This window comes from Watersipora subatra, chromosome 9 (assembly GCF_963576615.1).
Source record: "Watersipora subatra chromosome 9, tzWatSuba1.1, whole genome shotgun sequence".
Lineage (NCBI taxonomy): Eukaryota > Metazoa > Bryozoa > Gymnolaemata > Cheilostomatida > Watersiporidae > Watersipora > Watersipora subatra.
Window position 1 is genome coordinate 22,451,141 of NC_088716.1, and position 17,035 is coordinate 22,468,175.

The 17,035-nt window shown below is 34.5% G+C and overlaps 2 protein-coding genes across 2 annotated transcripts in view; one reads left to right on the top strand and one right to left on the bottom strand.

Moving 5' to 3' along the window:
- The first annotated feature begins 600 nt into the window (after positions 1-600).
- On the top strand, positions 601-5,155 carry LOC137404898 (neurofilament medium polypeptide-like). The gene is made up of 3 exons (XM_068091124.1): positions 601-1,474; positions 1,699-1,976; positions 5,081-5,155. The coding sequence occupies exons 1-3, from the start codon at positions 601-603 to the stop codon at positions 5,153-5,155; spliced, it is 1,227 nt and encodes a 408-aa protein (XP_067947225.1).
- Positions 5,156-7,004: 1,849 nt separating this feature from the next.
- Positions 7,005-17,035, bottom strand: part of LOC137404899 (coiled-coil domain-containing protein 150-like) — a 36,660-nt gene continuing 26,629 nt past the window's right edge. Inside the window, exons 9-12 of the mRNA XM_068091125.1 lie at positions 8,805-9,056; positions 7,798-7,884; positions 7,445-7,516; positions 7,005-7,178 (exon numbers count right to left, since the gene is read on the bottom strand). Of these exons, the coding sequence (XP_067947226.1) occupies positions 7,005-7,178; positions 7,445-7,516; positions 7,798-7,884; positions 8,805-9,056 (585 nt within the window). The remainder of the gene's footprint in view (positions 7,179-7,444; positions 7,517-7,797; positions 7,885-8,804; positions 9,057-17,035) is intronic.

The following is a 17,035-nucleotide window of genomic DNA, read 5'->3' on the forward strand; positions in this document are numbered from 1 at the left end:
TGCTACCATATGTATTATTCTTATTGACTACAGAACACTTTAGGAAACCTAAAGGATAAACAAAACTGTGTGTTAATTAGGTTATGTTCTTAGACAAAAACTTACAATTTATTGTATTTTAGAGAGATGGAAAAATAACCAAACAACAATGAGGGGTATCAGCAAGAAACTGAATTCGAAAGAATTTCCTGAGATGATGCAGCAAAAACAGTTGAATCAGGGGGCCAGACAGAAGAAGATGAGCATGAAATAGCTCAGTTAAAAGTTGATTTGGTGGAAGTTTTCTCAGGGATGAAAATCGAACAGGGAAGCGAGGAGGGAAATAGTAAGAAACAAGTTGCAGGAGGTATACAGAGAGAAGACACCCAGAGCATAGCTGAATCAAGGAGGCAGACTGAAGCAAATGAGAATGAAACAGTTCATTTAAATGCTGATAAGAACCAAGTTTTCTCAGGGATAAAAGTCGAACAGGAAAGCAAGGAGAGAAATAGTAAGAAACGTGTTGCGGAAGGTATAGAGAGAGAAGGTACCAAAAACTTAATTGGATCAAGGAGTTAGACAGAAGAAAATAAGACTGAAATAGTTCAATTAGACGTTGATATGAATGGAGTTTTCTCGAGGTTGAAAGTTGAACATAAAAACAAGAAGGGAAGTAGTAAGGAGCAAGTTGCTGAAGGTACACAGAGGGAAGATACAGCAAAAGCAGTTGGATCAGGAAGCCAGACAGAAGAAGATGAGCAAGAAATAGCTCAGTTTAAAGTTGATATGGTTGAAGTTTCTTCAGAGATGGGAATTGAACAGGAAAGCGAGGAGAAAAATAGTAAGAAACAAGTTGCAGGAGGCATACAGAGAGAAGATACCCAGAGTGTAGCTGAATCAGGGAGGCAGACAGTAGCAAATGAGAATGAAACAGTTCATTTTAATTTTGATATGAACAAAGTTTTCTCAGTGACAAAAATCGAACAGGAAAGCGACGAGGGAAATAGCAAAGAGCAAGTTGCAGGAGGTATACAGAGAGACAATACCAAAAAATTAATTGGATTAGTGAGTCAGACAGAAGAAAATAAGATGGAAACAGTTTGTTTCAATGTTAATATGAACGAAGCTTTTTCAGGAATAGGACTCGAACAAAAAAATGAGGTAAATAATAAGGAGCAGATTGCTAAAAGTACACAGAGAGAAGATACCAAAAATATAGTTGAATTACTGAGCCAAACAGAAAGTAAGAATGAAATAGTTCATTTAAATGTTGATATGATTGAAGTTTTCTCAGAGATTGGAATTGAACATACCAACAAGGAGGTAAATAGTAAGGAGCAAGTTGCTGAAGGTACACAGAGAGAAGATACCAAAAATGTTGTTGTATCAAGGAGTCAGACAGAAGAACATGAGGATGAAACAGTTCAGTTAAAAGTTGATACGGTTGAAGTTTTCTCAGAGATGGGAATTGAACAGGAAAGTGAGGAGGGAAATAGTAAGGAACAAGCTGCATGAGGCATACAGAGAGAAAACACCCAAAAAGTAGCTGAATCAGGGAGGCAGACAGAAGCAAATGAGAATGAAACAGTTAAATTAAATATTGCCATAGGTATACAGAGAGGAGACATCGACAAGCAAACTAGAGCCGGAAGCCACACAGAAAAAATGATGCAAATGAATCGGTTGCATTGCGTGTCAACAAAAAAAGTGTTTTTCCAGAAATAGGAGGAACAAAAGAGGAAGAAAATAATGGTAAAATAAAGCCAAATAGACAACATGAGAATGAAAAGAATGGTCATGACAGTGAGTATGCAGAACTTCATTCGGACACGCATAAACAGTTAGAAGGAAAGTTTCGGGAGGAGGCTGTGATGGATGGGTGTGACCAAACAGAAGATACGCGAAAAGAAAAAGGGTTTTTCCGATTAAACAAAAAGAATTTGAAAGGCAAAAAACGAAGGAATGTTGGCTTTGAGCTAGCAAAGGCATGGAATCGAGTAAGCAGAAGTTTGAAAAGCTTTCAAGTATATCCTTAGTTTTTAGTTGTTTCTATAATAGCAGCTAATAATTTAAAATTTTTCTCTAGATTTTTAAACATTGGGTCGGAAAATCTTCCAACAAACTTTTAAATTGCCTTTTTGTTAAATCTACGTACAGTCAAACATGGATAACCCAGAAGCAACTTCTATTGAAAAGTTCTGATGTTTTTGAAAAAATCACATAACAAAGAATCTGTACAGACTGTCGCTAGAGACAGGTAGGAATAGGTAGTTATGGCTCGAACAGAGAGTACCTGCTCAGATTGTCACTATAGGCAGGTGAGAATAGGTAGTGTATGAATTGACCAGAAGAACCTGTGCCAACTGTCATTGGTTTAGGATTATTAAGTTTGGGTCAATCAAAGAGTGTTAATAGAAATGAATAAATTAAGTGAGTTCCAAGGTACATAGAAAGGTAATGATTAAAAATGTGTGTCAATAATATCCAATTATCCCTTTACATTCGTGTAACTACAAATTACTATTATGTGTTTATATACTGAGCAAGCTAGAGATATGAAAACACCTATGATACCAGACAGATTGAATGTTTTAAAACTGCTAATCAGGTTACATCATAGAAAATACAACTCTTAGAGCAAGCATAGACAACTCCCAATACACTCGCAACAATCACATGTTCAAAATTAAGCAGAGATAGCAGATTGTGCATCATTACAGTTGAATACATAAAAGATGAAGAAGCGATTTACATGTAGCTTTCACATAAGCTAATAGGGAAAATAGTGTTGATTGTTATAATGGTACTTTATACTTTGTATAGTATAAAGTACCGGCAGCAATAGTGGCATCAGCAGCTGACACTGAGATTTATTACTCCTCTTCATGAGTGCTAATATTATTCAATAAAATGTCACGTATTTATGACTTTCTCTATGGATGTACTTATAATCCTTTTTATTATATTATTTATATTGTACTTTGTGTAGTGGTACTTTATACAAAGTAATACTCCTTTTTCTTATATTATTTTTATTTATAGTGTGTTAAATAATTATATTCCTTCCTCCATATAAGGTATCATTTACCAATAAAAAAGATGACTTGTTACATGTACTACCATAAATACATCAATAAAACCATAATTTGACTATGAATAATAGGCTAACAGTTCAAATTATAATGGCAGCACTATGAAGTGTTATGATAGCCTGCTATCGTGTGCTGAAAAGCCTTAAATTCTAATATCATGTATCAATCATTAAGTACCCAGCCCTAAACACTTAAGGATTAGACTAGTTTTTCACACCTAGTAATTATCCATCTACTAAACCGTAAATTAAATCATCAGCTAAACTATAAATTAAGCATTAATAGGTCAGACATATTGGTTATTCTATGACATAGATAGTGATATGCATAAGCTTGTATAGCAGGGTGCAGTACCTCGCATGACATTGCTCTGAACCAGGTTTTACTGCTAAGGCAAGATTCACAACATTCAATTCTTTTTCAGGAGCCGTAACCGTTGGGTTCGTTAGTTGGAGGCTTCGAACATGATAATGGTGAGTATTGCTTAGAATCGAGCAAATGTTACTGTAAAAAGATGTTCTACATAATGGTCTATCAAATGAGCAAACATGATCGTATATTGCGCTGGCTATTATTGAATAAATGTGAACAAAATATAAAAAACAAGCTTATTTATGACTATGCTAATCTAATTCATACCATATATTTCAGGTATTCTATTCCACACACAAGTTTCAAAGTAGATACACGTAGATGAGCCAACAGAGCTTATTATAAAAGTGATTGATCATCTTGTTGACTAAAACAGATTCAAGTTTCCCTGATGAGATGGCGTCTGCTCGACTAGCCTTCCTAAGCTCATTTGTTGTTTAATCTGTGTCGCATTTTGCAAAGAATAAACAGCGGTTACGCTTCAAGTGAAACGAAAATGGGTTTTATCTTTTGGTTTCATAATCTACAGACATGCAAATATTCTGGTTATAAACCAGAAATACCATAAGACTTCGAATACATACAAAACAATGCTAACATTCAATTTAGAGGAAATGATTATCTTTCTCCAAATACAATGTACATGTAATTTTGGCCAATTGTCAACAAACCCCTTCACGAGCAGTTTATCAGTGATTTAGCCATAGAGTTACCATCTAATATGTACAGTATTATGTGATATGAGTACATCCATGAAATGTATGCCCTATCTGCTATCATTACATTTTTATGAAATGCTTTCCATTCCTTAAATGATTAACTAATCCATGTAATACTGGAAACTTACATTGAATAGGGAAGTTATCCTCTCCCTAGGTTGGTGTGAAAGCCTGCTGAAGACAGATTATTCTCTTTTTGTGTAATTCATCAGAATACTTACTGATAAGTGAGGACGTTCTTTTTCCATTGTGTTTCATAGAAATATCTACATAACAGAGAATTGATTTTATATTATATCCAAGTATCTACTCAAGGGAGAAGTTGGTCTCTTCTGGTGTATTACTAACAAATATGTACTAAGGAAAGAAGTCGTCCCCTATTGACATCTTCCATAAAAACACGCTCTGAGAAAAAAGTTGCCTTCTTCCATAGAATGACTAGCAAACATCTATTAGAGGGAGAGAGATGTTTTGCATTTTTCCTATGAAGAAAAGAGGCTGTTCTTCTTTGGCACATTATATACAAAGAAAAACAAGGAAAACAAAAAAGGCTAGTAATGATTCTATAGCTTTTGCTTCCAACGAAGTTTACTCAGTTTTTTTATTAATTATATAAACTAAGCTATGCAAGCAAGGAAATGCGACTTCACAAAATAATACTCAAAGAGAATCATTCAGTAAAGCTAGTCTAGATGAAAGCTGTAATCAGCAGAGCTGTGGACGGAAGAAACTGTGTAAAAACATCAGTGATTGGCTGAGAGCGGAAGCAAGCATCAAGATATAAGCCATCGCTTTTCCATCTCTCTTATGATGGCATCCAATTTTTGGCTGCTTGATGTGAACTATAAAAAGAGGAAAGATGAATAATTATATAATCAAATACAACCCAGAGCTAGTGTATTACTATCTCTGGTGCAGCGTAGAGAACCAACGGAGGAACGTGTTAGATTAGATACAGAGCGATCTCCAGTACGTACACGAGAAAGCGACTAAGCTGGACGATTGCTACTTTGATATCTTCCCTGTGATACGCTGAGAATCTGCTCCAAAGAGGAATTACCTTCCACGCGATCATTCCTCCTGCAATATAAAACTAGAGCATATGTTGGCCTACTGATTGACAAAAGGACGTCTGTGAATTACAAGAACAATGCTTTACCAAACTTATAACTGAGAGAGACAAGAGAGAGCAGGCCAGCCTCTACACAAAGCTATTGTTAGTCTGGTTAATAAGAGCACTTTACATATTCAGCAAGATCAATGCTCAAATATTAGCAACACAGTTCAGCCATAGCAGACAGTCTGTCGGTTGTAGTTACACCATAAAAATGACAAAAACAGACCTTTCCTCCTGTATACATACCAGACAGAAGTAGTTACAGCTTGTTCAACTATTAAGCTGCGGCTACACCAGCAACCAAAGCTTTTAAAGAGCATAAGTCTCTGCAGCGAGACAACTCCCAAATGAACATCAGATGTTATGTGGTTCCCTTCATGTTATTTTATTCCACATTTATTTTATTCCATATTTACTTATATTATTTTAATATTTTCATATATTATTTGATTCCATTTATACTATTTCACATTTGCCTAGCCGGTTATAATTAAGAAAAGATTATTGCAATTTACTACTTTACGATGAAAAATAAGTTAATTGAAAAATTGCTAATGACATGCTGACTAAAGAAACGAGAGCTTCAATTACATCTAGCTAAACCAGAATTATCGCGACTGAATCTGTTCGGCTGCAAGCTTTTACCCTTTGGTTATTTTAGTTGCTTATTTTAGCCAAACTTTATGAAAACGAAAACTTCACTTTACTTGCTGCATGACTCGGGCTTCAGAGTACTACAGAAACCTGAAAAATATTTGCCATTCAAAGTTAATCAGTTTTTATGTAAAACAACAGTGAATAAGAGCCAGTTTTAGACTGTTAATGACCAATAATAGTTACATTGAAGACCGATTGTCAGATAGCATTTAGCTTGCTATGAGTTACCTGTAGGTAGTTGGCTACTGTTTGAGGAAATACTGTACAAAAAGTGTATGAGGTCAGGATGCGGAGTACGTCTAACAGAGAGAGCTCAGGCTAACCTGAGGTGACAGATCATGGATGTACTTGCATCCACAATAATATATCAGCAGGTGCTAGCAGTTGTACATAAGGTAGGGTGAAGTAGACACTAGCATACATGATTTAACACAGGAGCACCAGTATGATGTCTCTAACTAATCACCAGTACACTGAGACATCAGTTAGTATTTCCATGATTTGAGAGAGATTGTCAATAAACATATACATCGTACCTTGTGTTAGACAGAGTGGATTCATATGCTGTGAGTGTCAGTGTGAGTGATTGATAGTGGATTGATCAAAGTCCATTCTGTCGGCCATGTTTGTCAGATGTTTTCGTGCAACCTTTTAATAAAGTGAAACAGATCAGAAATGAGTGAGTTCTAATACAGTGTAGAAATAGAGTGCAGAAATAAAAGATTCCATGGTGTATCTTGGCTTAATATGTGTAAAATGTTGGAAAGACGTTCTCACCAAAAAAACCTTTGAAGCACTTAGTTACCAACTCCACAACTATTAGATTTACACAGAATTTAGTTGTAAAATTTCTGTGAGACTTTTACCTATTTGCCCTCTAATTTAAAATAAATGATGGAAGAGTATTCCTAAACTTGCAATACTATGGCTGAACTACAACAAAGGAGACACCTTCATAACCTGTCATCACTAGTAGACAACAACTTGATCACAAAGAATGAAAAACAAGCCACATAATGTACTGTACAACTTACCTTAATCATATCCCTAGCTTTTGAGGTCGTCTCATCAGCTCGAGGTCGTCTCATCAGCTCGCTGTCGTTCTATCAATAGCCGATGCTGTTTGTCCATGTTCTTCCACTCAAGGTCTAGATGCTGCTTTTTTGCTGAGCACAGCTCCCCTGAGAGCGCTGAAAATCTCTCTTCAAAATACCTGTTAGTATCCTCCAGTGTCTCAGTGGCCTGAGTAATAAATATTCTAATAATAATTTAAACAGTGTCTACTCTAGCTGAGACCACATAAAAACAGATTGTTTTTATGTTTATATTTTGATAAAGTTAATTCTTCTGAGCAGTTCTTCCACATGGATGATCCATTTAAAAGGTTGACAACACATTTGAATTTATTACAATTTTGACGACAGTTTTAATTACTAGTTATACAAAGTGGCCATAAAAGATCACATATTAAGAAATGAACCATCTCTGCAGGTGGCCACACTACTTACTATTTGTGTGTCATTGTTTGCTTCGACCAGTTTCAACTCTGTAGCTCTGAGAAGTTCTTGCAGGGAGGCAACCTACAAATGAATTCAAGGACTATGGAATTGGGTAAAAAATAACAACATGAGCTACACAGTAATCAAACATAGGTTACACAGTAATACGACCAAAGTAGACTATACAGTACTACAGCATTGGCTATACAGTAACACAATGTAGACCACACAGTAATGCTAAATATGCTACATGATACTACAAAATGGGCTACACAGTACTACAGAATATGGGCAACACATTACTGCAATACAGACAATTTGCTATTTTGGAGTTGTCAGTAGATGAAGTACAAAGTAATTACCTCCTTTTTGCATTCATGATACTTCCTTCTCAGCTCATCACATCTCATCTTCTCTGCATCCAGCAGTCTCTTCGTTTCCTCAAGACTCTATAAACAAACAAAAGGTTTTCACAAACAACTGTTCACTTAATCCAAATGAAGAAATCTTCATCAAATTTTAAGTGTATCAAGCGAATTAGGGCTAATTAAGTTACAATAAAACCTCTAATTGAATGCCACCTCTATTTGAACGCCACCTCTATTTGAACGTCATCTTTATTTGAATACCACCTCTATATGACTGCCATTATAAGAAAAGGGTTGAAGAATAGAGCGCCCACCCTTTAATTGAATGTCACCTCCATTTGACCGTCACCTCCATTTAACTACCACTTTGACATTCTCTGATCTTTACGAACCCATAATATCAAGTGATCAGTAGAAAAGTGTCCACAAAATCACAAAATACACACAGAGTCAAGAGACTTAAACATCCATGGAAGGTGTTGAGAGATCAAGCATTCATCAAATGTCTCTAAAGTGCTTTATTGCAATGCGAATCACATTATTTTGAATTATACCTCAGCACCCTGCATGACTGTCATAGTGTGGCTGAATATAAAATATAAAAAACTGTATAAATAGTAATTGTATTTACAAACATAACAGGATCCATTTTCTAAAATAAAAAAAACATCTGAAAGTCCAACTAGGATGGGCTGCTCTCTAAGTTTAAAGATTAACAGAATGATGGAATATGGTAGCTCTTGCAACAATCAGCTAATTACTTACAATATATATGTACCTACTAGTGCCAACAGGAAGCACACTATATAGCAATCAACATAGCAACCATAATCTTTGCCTCAAGCTACTGAAAATCTTTACATTTCAACTAATCTTAGCCTTTCATCAAATCAGATTCTGTGGCGAGATGCAAATTAAACTTGTTAAAATACTAAAAACAAACTCAAAACCCATTACAGCCTCATCTGTGTAATGATAGACTAAATTATGTTATTTTATACTAAATGAGTTTTGGGCAACCACCAGTAAGGAATATCTGTGACTAGAGGAAGTCTATAAAACAGAAGCCTCTGACTACAGCTACAAGGACACATCTCTGTCTGTTCAGGATGCAGAGTAGCTAGTTTTCGCATTTTACTCTGCACTTCCTTGAACTGGGATACAATCTTTCTAATTGTCTTTTCTTGATCTCTACAGCGAAATGACAACTTCTCATTGCTGGTGTAAAGTCTTTTCACTTCTTTTTTTATTTCCTAGAAACAGACAAGAGCTTGTTCAGAAATTTAAAGTTAACAGCTGAAAAAGTATTAATAGGAAAAGCTATGACATATGTGAACAGATCCTAAAGACAAAACCATAAGAAATATAGAATGTGAAAGCTAGTCAGTGAAAAAACGTAGCATAAATAATCAATGTTATAAGAAGTGAGTACTCTGAAAAGTCTGCCTAGCTTGAAACTAGAGATTGTTGATTAATCTATTTGAATTTGTTGCAAACATTAAAAAAACAATTTAAAAGTACATTGATAATCACTTTAACCAATTCAAAAGTACATTGATTATCGTCTTAACAGTAGTATAGTAGGAGCAGATCTACACACATTTGCACTTAAAGTTGGATTTTGGGTACATTTTAGCCCGAGAACCTCGGAGAATGGTGTTGTCTGATGGAAAGTTTGGGGGGGTAGGTGTGTGAGTGTTGGGAGCTAAGGTTATGAAGTTTGAGAGGAATTGTGGGAAGGATGCGGTGCTGGTCGAGAGGAATTGTGGGAAGGATGACGTGAAGAGGGCGATGGTTTCGGGTTTCGATGCGATGGGTTTGGGGTTTGGGTGTCTACGAGTTGAGCGATCGATCGTCGAATGGTTGGGGTTGGGTTGGCGACCGGTGGGGTGAACGGTGTTATGTCGTTTCGGTTGAATGAACGCTGATGTTGGACGAGTTCGGGCGTGTCTATTCGTGGAATCGGTTAAGTCTCCCTTCGTTATAAAACTCTTTAAAGATGAGTAATAAGAAAGGGGAAAGTCGAATGATTTATTCATTATGAAAAATTTCTTTTGAGAAGACATGAAGAGTCTTTATAGAAAACTAGATGATATAATTCAAATTTCTCCAATACTATTTATTAGTTTTGGATTTTTTTCGGTTAACGGTGAATTTTTACGAAATATAATTCAATTAAAACATAACCCCTCGGATTGTACTTATGGTATAGCTAGTTATGAAATTATTCAAAGGTTGGGAATTACTGAACGACTTGTTCAATGGGCTAATCCATCTTCACGGTTAGCGAGATATTGTGTAGGCAACTCAGCTCGTTCAAGGTTTTGTGGATGGAGAGCATTGCCTATTAAGTTTGTTTGTCATCATCCACAATTCGAAGAAAATAATGGTAGATTTACAGCTCCAATTAATACTTCCACTACTCGATCCACCATCAGAACTACACACACATCCAGAATTCCTACCACCACCACAACTACACTCGCTAGTACAATTCCTACTACCACCACAACTACACTCGCTACCATCATTCTAGCAAGTGGAATCACAACTCTTCCATCATCTGAAAATCTTAAGGAAAATATAACTAATATCCCATTTGTACCAATAGCCTTAAGATTATATAATCCGAATAATGATGAAAGAGAATACGGAAATGAAAGTTTTTCTGTAGAAAGATCCACCATCAGAACTACACACATTTCCACAATTCCTACCAACATTGCAACTACGGACGTTACCACTATTCCAGTGAGCAGAATGACAACTCAGACATCATCTGAAAATCTTAAGGAAAATATAACTGATATCTTATTCATACCAAGAGCCTTAAGATTATATCATCTAAGTAATAAAGAAGAGAGTATGGAAATGAAAGTTTTTCTGTAGACAAATTACAGGATGTCGAAATTTTTTATCATAATCACATGCTGCTGCTAAAGTTGTAATCTAATTTTCATGCTTTCCTAAATTTTTATTCCACAATGAAAATGATATGTGAATATTGTATTGATTTTATTTTAATAATAGTATCTTAAAATATACAATAAAATATAAATTCTCCATCTTTGGAGATGAAGATTTTATTTCTAAAGGTTCTATTGATTTGCATATATATTCATTCAAAAAAAATTCTTTCTTATAAATACTAATTGCCAGTTTTCTGTGGAGTTGAAGAGCTTGTCACTTCAGAATATTGTAATTCTTTCTTATCGAGATAGAAGTATGTGTTGCTTGACTCGCTTTTCTCATCAACTTCTTTTTGTTTTGCATCATCACTGTTTAAATATATAAAACATTGAGGATTGAGAAAGGATGAAATAAATGGATAACTATTATCTTTGGTTTTAAAATTCTCAAAATCTACTTACCAAAATATACATTGAGCTAAGCCATCGTATACGTCTTGTCCACATGTTCAGGAAGGTAATCCGTCTAAAGGATAATCCAATGGTAAATCCAATTGCAACTCCGTTTCACTATTTTGAGAGTTTGTTTCTTTCGAGTTGTTTTTTTTCATCAGTTTCCTTACCATCTTCTTGATACCTGTTTAATTTTTTGAAAAACCATTGAAAATTGAGAAAAGATGATGTATATAAAATGAATAATTATATATTCATATAAAACTTTAGAATTTAAAATTTCAAAATGTACTTACCAATGTACACATTGTGCTAATCCATCATATACATGTCCACATGTACAGGAAAGTAGTTCGTGTGTACAATATTCCCATGGTGTAGCCCAAATTTGAAGACAACTATCTGTACATTTCCATTCTGACATTTTACCCTTCTCAGAATTCTGTTAGCTTATGAAGAGTGTTATGATAATAATGATTCGTTCTCGATTGCTTTATATAGTTGAACGTCTGTAAAACGCTTGAGTGAGTTTAATGAAAATTTATAAATAGATTACAAAACATTCCTCTATGCTTACAATTTCGCGAAAATGAATTTCGCGAAATTACACATATATATTACATAGTCAACTTTCGCGAAATTGAATTTCGCGAAAGTGAATTTCGCGAAATTGGATTTCGCGAAATTTCACATTATATATATTATATAGTCAACTTTCGCGAAATTGAATTTCGCGAAATTTCACATTATATATATTATATAGTCAACTTTCGCGAAATTGAATTTCGCGAAAGTGAATTTCGCGAAATTGGATTTAGCGAAATTTTACTTCATATATGTTATATAGTCAACTTTCGCGAAATTGAATTTCGCGAAAATGAATTTCGCGAAATTAGATTTCGCGAAATTTCACATCATATATATTATATAGTCAACTTTCGCGAAATTGAATTTCGCGAAAGTGAATTTCGCGAAATTGGATTTCGCGAAATTTCACATCATATATATTATATAGTCAACTTTCGCGAAATTGGATTTCGCGAAATTTCACATTATATATATTATATAGTCAACTTTCGCGAAATTCAATTTCGCGAAAATCTGTTTACTATTTTCACCTCATTAATTCCTTTAGACACACCCATCATTCTTCAATTCACTATATAAGCGTTGCATGATCTGATGGAATATTCTGCCTCCTTAACCATCTCTTGATGCCTACTTATATACAGACTTGAGAATTTGGGTCGATCGAGCGTTGATACCATAAGGCTTGTATGCTTCAGCTAGAATTCTGTTAGCCGGCTATTCGCGATTAAGTTCGTTGAGTGTCGCTGTGTTCAGGCTGTTGTGTGGACAAGCGCCTTGGCATTCGACCTGATTGTTTTCCTAGGTTTACCTATGGAATTCTCCTGTTTGGTTTGGCTTAACCATTCCATAACAGTCTCTTGCCCAGTAAATAGATGAAGATGATGAACTAGTAAAGGGGCATACATGGATTAATATGTGGATTATTTTGAGGATAGCTCCAACTCAGCGTGAGTATATCAATATATAAAACTTATATCAAAAAAGTAAATAATATTCGGTTGTATTTGTTACCAAGTTTATTTCGATATAAAGTATATATGTATATTCAATTGTAAAATATAGAAAAAAATTTATGTCAGTTCTTCTAGTAATTTAACAATTTGGGAAGTTCCTTGAATATGTACATTGTCAATACCTTCATTTTCTTCGTTATTAAGACTTTTACTAATTTTTCCATTCCAATCATATCTATCTAGTATAGTTTTTCGAACTACATGATCTCGTGTATCTGTTTCAGAAATTTTTAGCATAACTGTTAGAAAATCTTCTATTGAACATCCTCTGCTCCAAAATATTGCAAAGAGAAGACAGTAATCTCCACATGTTGTTGAAAGAAATCCTTGGAGTAGAACATCATTCCATTTAATTAACTTTATTCCAGAAAGTTTTAAGATTTGAGCGACATCTGGATATGTTGAAGGATCTCATCCTGTTGAATCGAAATAATTAATTTCGGATTTTGTTCGAATAACTCCTATCCAGTGTTCTCCTGGTTGATAAGAATAGTGTGTGTTAAAAATATATATTCCTTCATTCGATAAAAATTGTTCTTTAAATTCATTTCTTGCACAGACAGCAAAAAAATGATTATTAGTCATGTGATCTTGGGAAAGAACATCGAAAATATTTGCTGTATTCATCCTTAGAATATGCTTTCACCACTGAGTCGAACGCTAAAGTCAGAAGCGATTTCCATCATTCCATCTTTTTGTATATATGTATTAAGATAGACATTTTCTGGTGTTGCAGCCTGAAAACCGATATCGATTGTTAGTGAAACATGTCTCATTAAATGAAAACCTTCGGATGAGAGATCTCCTGTCAAATCGAAAGCGTATATTGCAAGTCCAGTTTCATATTCAGTCAGTCCAATTCCACTTCCTTCAGAAGAAAGATCTTTTCCCATTGCATTTAGAAGTTGTACATATGGTCGAGTATACATTCTATTTTCAAAATTTGGAGTATATCGTTTTCCAAAAGGTAGTCCATCAATTTGTAGTTCTACATGACTCACATCGTAATGACCAAATTTGAAAGGATTACGATTGTATGATCCATTTTCTCCATCGTGTGATGAAAGTGAAACAAGTATTAAATTTGGTCTAAGTGTGTTATCAGCAATTTTAATTTGAGTATGGGTTAATCCAGTATTCACATTATAAGATCTGGTGTATACCCGAGAAAGAGGATACTTTGCATTAACACCATTAAGTAGTTTTTCGTTATGTAAAAGCTGAATTGTTTGGTTGATTTTTAATTTTCGAAGATGAAGTACACATTTCGTCAACTTTACTTTTCCCCCTCCTCTAGGAGCAGCTGCTGCTGCCATCAAACAATAACTTGGTTTACTTCGGTCTAGTTCTAATTTACAATTCAATCCTGGAATGAGATATCTTTCCTGTTGAAAAATGCTAAGATGGAGTCGTCCAAAAAACTCAAATTTGTTTGATCCTCTAATAAGATTCTTTCTTGCTGTAGTCGCAGTATTATCGAAATCCACACCATCTTTTGCAAGATTATCATCTTGAAACCATCCTTCTGCTTTTAATTGGTATTGTTTTGCTTCTCTGCTATTATTGAGAAGGGTTTCTATGAACGATCTCATAGGATAATCACTTGAATGTTCAACAACGGATCCATTAATTTTGAATGTTGCTGTTTTGATTAGCGAATGAAAAAACGCATCCCCTGGTACAACACTTACGTTAGCAACAGCATTGTCTAAATTGGAACCATCGTCCTTGACTACTTTTCCTTCGATTTGCAAATATGAATTACTTAAATCGATATAGTGATCTACATCTCCAGGTATTTCAATTTCAATTGGTCCATATTCACTGAGTCGTGACGGACCTAATTCACTATAATATCCGTGCTCCACCAAACTATGTGTGCCCGGAACAACAAATATACCCAAACTTTCGTTTATCGTAAAAGGAGAACCCGAGATTTTTAAACCTGTTGAACCAATCTCTCCAGAACTCATCTTTCACTATTGATGTATGTCAATGAAATGAACTAAAAAATATTGAGATAATAATATATAAAACATTTCAAATTTTAAAAAATATTTGGAGTGGCTTTTCTCCGTCGCTTTGCAGGTTTGCTACGGTTATTTAATTTTCTTTTCCTAGGTTTTCTAACTCTTGGAATTACTACTTCATCTGTTTCTTCTTCTTCTTCTTTTGGTCTCTCTACCATGTTATTAAGATAATTGGATGCAGCATCTAACCCTTTTTTCCCTAATGAGATAGCCGTTTTTTTGCTAGAGGCGCAACAGCTTTTGCTAATTTTTTAAATATTCCTGATAGTCGTCCATTTCCCATCACTCTTTTTCCTTTATATGGTGTCAATCCGCCATTTCCTGTTTGATTAGACGTGTAATATTGAATGTAAAAGTTTTTTGAGTCTTCTGGAGTATATGGAATTAATATGGAATTCATTGTTTCTTTCTGAAATGAACCGTTAGTATAACCTTCCCTCCATCAAATGGTACTTTTTCTCCATCATCACTTGTTATAAGGGTCTCTATCACATCAGTAGAAATTTTATCTACTTCAACGTAATGCGCTTGACTGAATTCTGTATAAACTCGAGAGAACTTCTTTCCACTTACTGGGACAACTCGTAACAATCGTACATTTGCATCTCCAGCGAGTCTGTTACTTACAATTGATGAATATACGTATAATGATGTAAATCCATAGTTGATATCCGGAGATGTGATGTTTCCGTGTTTTCCCACATTATAAGTTATCTTCGGATCTAATCCTAAGATATTTGCGAAATCTTGTGAAAACGAAACCTGAACACTCGAATCTCTTACATACAACATAGATTTGTTGGATATTTTGTCGTATTCGAATTCTATAGTTGGATGGAGATTGAAGGATTTTAGAACATCATGAGCTCGTTAAATTACTTCATCTATATCTTCGTATCTTCCATTTCCAATTTTTATGTCGAAACGACGAAATCTCCCATTAAGTTCCGCTTTTGTGATGCTTATTATCCCTTCTACTACATTTGGCCAATTATTTGAAAACGATATATCTTTTAGAGCAACTTTCCATTGTCCTTCTGTAAAATCTACATATCTGGCTAGTCTAACTGTAAAGTTTGAATTAGTATTTTTAGGAAAGTCACTAAAACTAGCATCAGAAGGAAGAGTTACGAACTCCGACATTTTCAATTCTTTCAATGAAGTTCAATTCCTTATCATCCTCTTTTATTTAACAAAATCTCTTTCATTGACCCAGCTATTGAATGAATCAGGATATCCCATCCATTTAACAAGTATTTCCTTTGTTCTTCCTCGTTTCCGAGATTTGAGAATTTTCTTGACTCGAAAAAATGCGGGTTTTTTTACTTTCTGTAGTTCATCTTCATAAAAAGTTCCATCAACCGGTTCGTTTGCCAAATCACGTAATTTATAGATAATCGGTCTTTCAAAATCAAGTACTTCTGTAATTTGAAAAACTTCAACCTTCCAATTTATTGTGAAACCTCTTTCGAAAGCTGTTCTAGCTTTACTAATACGAACGTAATCATCAATATTGAATTTGGGAGTACTGTCAGAACTATATTCTCCATTTTCATAAATCCTATTCCAGATTCTTTCTTGATTTTCATAATTTACATCATTCGGTTTTATTCCTAATGTTGTGTGAATAGTATTGTTATATGCTTTTACCATTTGTGGTAAAACATCAATATATCTACGTTCATCCGAATATGTCATGAATCTATACATCTTCATCCGTAATGTTTTGTTGAATCGTTCTATGATGGAAGCTTTAATTGTCTCATTCTCAGATGTAAACCATTTTACTTTATTTTCTTTCAAAACTTTTTTGACATCTCGATTATTAAACTCATTTCCTTTGTCTGTTTGAAAAACTCTATAATTAGTTCCATCCAATACTTTTTTTAAGGCTTTTGCTACCAATATACCTGATTTGTTAACAAGAGGCTCTACCCATGCTTTTCTTGAAAAAACATCAATCATTGTAAGTAAAAATGTAATTGCATCATTTTCAGCTCGATGAGATCTAACATCCATTAAATCAGCCTGTAATTGTTCACCAACTCCTGCAACAATTGTAGGTCTTCTTCTAAATTTCGTTTTTATTTGTTTGTGTAACGTATAAGCATCTTCACCACTTAACCAATCTCTAACTTCTTGTTCGCTTTCTTTTCTCCGAAGTGCTTCAATCAGTTTTCATGCTCCACCTAATGAAGATGGTAGATCCCGGGTATAATAGAATTCATTTAGTAAG